The 3015-nt window shown below is 30.6% G+C and overlaps 1 protein-coding gene across 1 annotated transcript in view; it reads left to right on the top strand.

Moving 5' to 3' along the window:
• LOC106462245 (transportin-3-like) overlaps window positions 1-3015 on the top strand; it is a 92980-nt gene that overhangs the window by 71926 nt on the left and 18039 nt on the right. The window contains exons 18-19 of the mRNA XM_013922144.2: window positions 578-779; window positions 2483-2599. Coding sequence (XP_013777598.1) covers window positions 578-779; window positions 2483-2599 — 319 coding nt within the window. The remainder of the gene's footprint in view (window positions 1-577; window positions 780-2482; window positions 2600-3015) is intronic.

Below are 3015 nucleotides of genomic sequence, written 5' to 3'. Positions count from 1 at the left end.
CCAACACCCCAGGGTGCCTAGATACCTCTTCTAAGTTTCACAACAGTTCCGGTCATGTGACGTCTTTGTTCAATACTGTATATATATATATATCCGTGTCAGTGTAAACTACTTGTACCTGATGATGACAAAACCTTGTCGAAACGTTGTACATTTGCTGTTATATTAAAGTTTTTCTTCATTACCCATTCAAGCCGTCTCCAGCCATTATTACACTTACATTTAAGTTACAAGGTTTAAGTTAGTGCTACTTAGTACCCTCGAGGGATACAGGTGCCATATTATGCTCCAAGTAGTATTCAGGAAATTCTTAAACTCTAATGTCTTCCTTCATAATGCTTTCAACTCAATTCAGTATCAAAGTTATGGAATAAATATGATAGCTAAACAATCAAGTTTCAAGCTTTCTTATTTTGTTGGATTGATCTTTGTATTCTTTTGTACAACAGTATTGTGACATCTTGTTTGGTAGAAGGTGAACAAGTTCAATCAACCCGAGTGTTTTTGAGCTATACGTGTAAATGTTTGTTATCAGTCTGCATTGATCTTAGTATGTTAATAATCCTTATTTCAACAGGCACGTTAATATCTGTGTAAAGGGTAACAATACACATCCCTGTCTAGTTGTTGTGAAGGAAGTGTGGCCTGTAATGTCACAGGTCTGTGAATACTACAAGGCTGATATTAGAATCATTGAGAGATGTTGTCGCTGTATTAGGTTTTTAATTCGATGTGTTGGAAGATATTTTGCCATACTAGTAGAACCACTTGTCACTCAGGTATGTGTGATTCTGTAAAATATAGTGCTAAATATGCTGGTGCTTTGAGTTATAGTATGCAAACAACTAATAATTTTGCTGGTATTTAATACTTAAAATTGGAGGCACTGATACATAGTGATGTCAAGTGTTTCAAGTCATGAATACATACATTGTGTGGTAATGTAATAGGTTAGTGTTGTTGCATCAGAAATCCAGGTTTTAACATTGAAGTAGAAATAGATACTATTTAAAGATGGACTGTAACAGGAAAACTATTTGTCTTTAATAATATCATTTAATAGATGGCTACATAAAACAAATTGTAAAAGCTGCTGAATCAGAATATGCCCTTAAATTGTAATTTATTAAAAAAGAAAATTATGGCTATGGAAATTTACTGTTAATAGAAATTGTAGAACAGGTATTAGTACTAATTAAAACATTGAGAAATATGATTCATGAACTTATATTATTTTTAACCCTTCATCTCTTTTTTGGTATCTAAGAGTAATAAATTATCTGCAGACTTTTTAATAATCAATGCTCATAAAATTTCACACACATAATATTATTTCATTAACTTAGCAAACAGCTTTTTAAAATAGAAGGACTTTTTTTTCAAAATATTTCGCATACAAGGTAACTTGAATTCTTTGACCTGATTGGATTAAAGCTATTTAAACATAGGATTTTGATATTGAATTTTCACTTTATTTCATTGTATTTTCTTACCAGGTATCAAAGTAAATATAAAACAGCTGTGTATTTTGTGGATGGTGTGTGCATTTGGTGTAAAGAAATCTTATATTTAATTGCTTATGCTAAACAGTTGCTAAACTTGTGTGATTGTCATATAAGAATATTTCTGTATCTTTCAGTGAAGTATAATTTAACCCTTCTATTAACCATGAAAGTATCCATGAGAGTAATTATACTATGTTTTTTCATAAGGTAAGCAGTTACTTGGAGATGAGGTTATCATTTCACTGATCATATATAAAATGATACAACTGTCATTACATGATACTTTCTAGGATAAGTATTGCAGACTAATAAAATGCTGTTATAACTGTTGTGTCATAAATGTCTCTTTATATTAATATAGTAGTTTACTATACATACAAATTTTGTTCTGCATGTTTTCATATACATAGTGTGTTTTCTTGTAGTATGCCGAGTTAAAAGCTGCATATAAGTGTCACCAACCTCATAGTGAAAGCTGCTATATGTAAAATTACCATTGAAAGTTATTTAAATTATCATTCTGTAAAGTGAACTCTAAAAATAATACTAAATACTTTTCATCAAAACAGAAACGAGCATGATTTGCTGACAGTCTGTCTATAGTTTAATGCTTTTGTAAGCCAAGTAGCAAGACTTCTAAAACATAAATAAATTGTCAAGCCAGGTGAAACAATTTCTGTAAACTCTTTGTTAATAAGTACAAGAGTTGTTATTTAAAGTTCTAGTAGAAGCAGCTACTGAATAGCCTTTGTTGAATCAGTGGTAGTCTCTGAAATTGTTCAAGATGAATTAACTAAATAGATTTATTAAAGTACTTTAAAAGCTAAATTTTGTTATTACAAGGAAATGTAATTTCTTATTAAATAGTTTGAAATAACAGTAAAGAGGTGTTTAAAATGATTTAACTGGCTTCAGAAGATCTTCCAATCACAGTGGTTATTCAAAATGTAAAAGAAGTTCTATGTGTTTGCTTTCAGATAGTTCGTATTTATCAGGAACATCCACATTCTTGCTTTTTGTATCTGGGAAGTATCCTGGTAGATGAATATGGAAGAGATCCTGGCTGTGTTCAGGGGTTGGTTGATATGCTACAGGTGAGTGTTCTGTTTGATTGCATGATTAAAGTACTAAAAAGATATATGTACATATATTGTTGGCATTAACAATGAGTTTTAATACATAACTTATTGATGATTAGTAGTTACATTTGAAATACTGTGAAACTACTAGTAATAAGGTTTGAAATGAACCCTAAATATGAAACATGTCCAGTCTTCTTCTGAAAGTCTAAGAAATAAGCCAAAAAAGAAAGGGAAATATAATTAACTGTAAAAGTCTGAATTAGCATGTATTATTTCTAACAATAGGCAAACAGATAAGTATCTAGGCTCTCCTATACTTCAGATAACTTCTGTGCAAAGTGTGACAATGTAATGTAAATTCATACTTATTTATATATATACACCTGGAAAAAAGTTAAGCACCCCCAAATATTTTTCAGGATTGCTTA

This window comes from Limulus polyphemus, unplaced genomic scaffold (genome assembly GCF_000517525.1).
Source record: "Limulus polyphemus unplaced genomic scaffold, Limulus_polyphemus-2.1.2 Scaffold1124, whole genome shotgun sequence".
Lineage (NCBI taxonomy): Eukaryota > Metazoa > Arthropoda > Merostomata > Xiphosura > Limulidae > Limulus > Limulus polyphemus.
The sequence above is the reverse complement of the archived record's forward strand: the minus strand, read 5'-3'. Positions and strand labels throughout refer to the sequence as shown.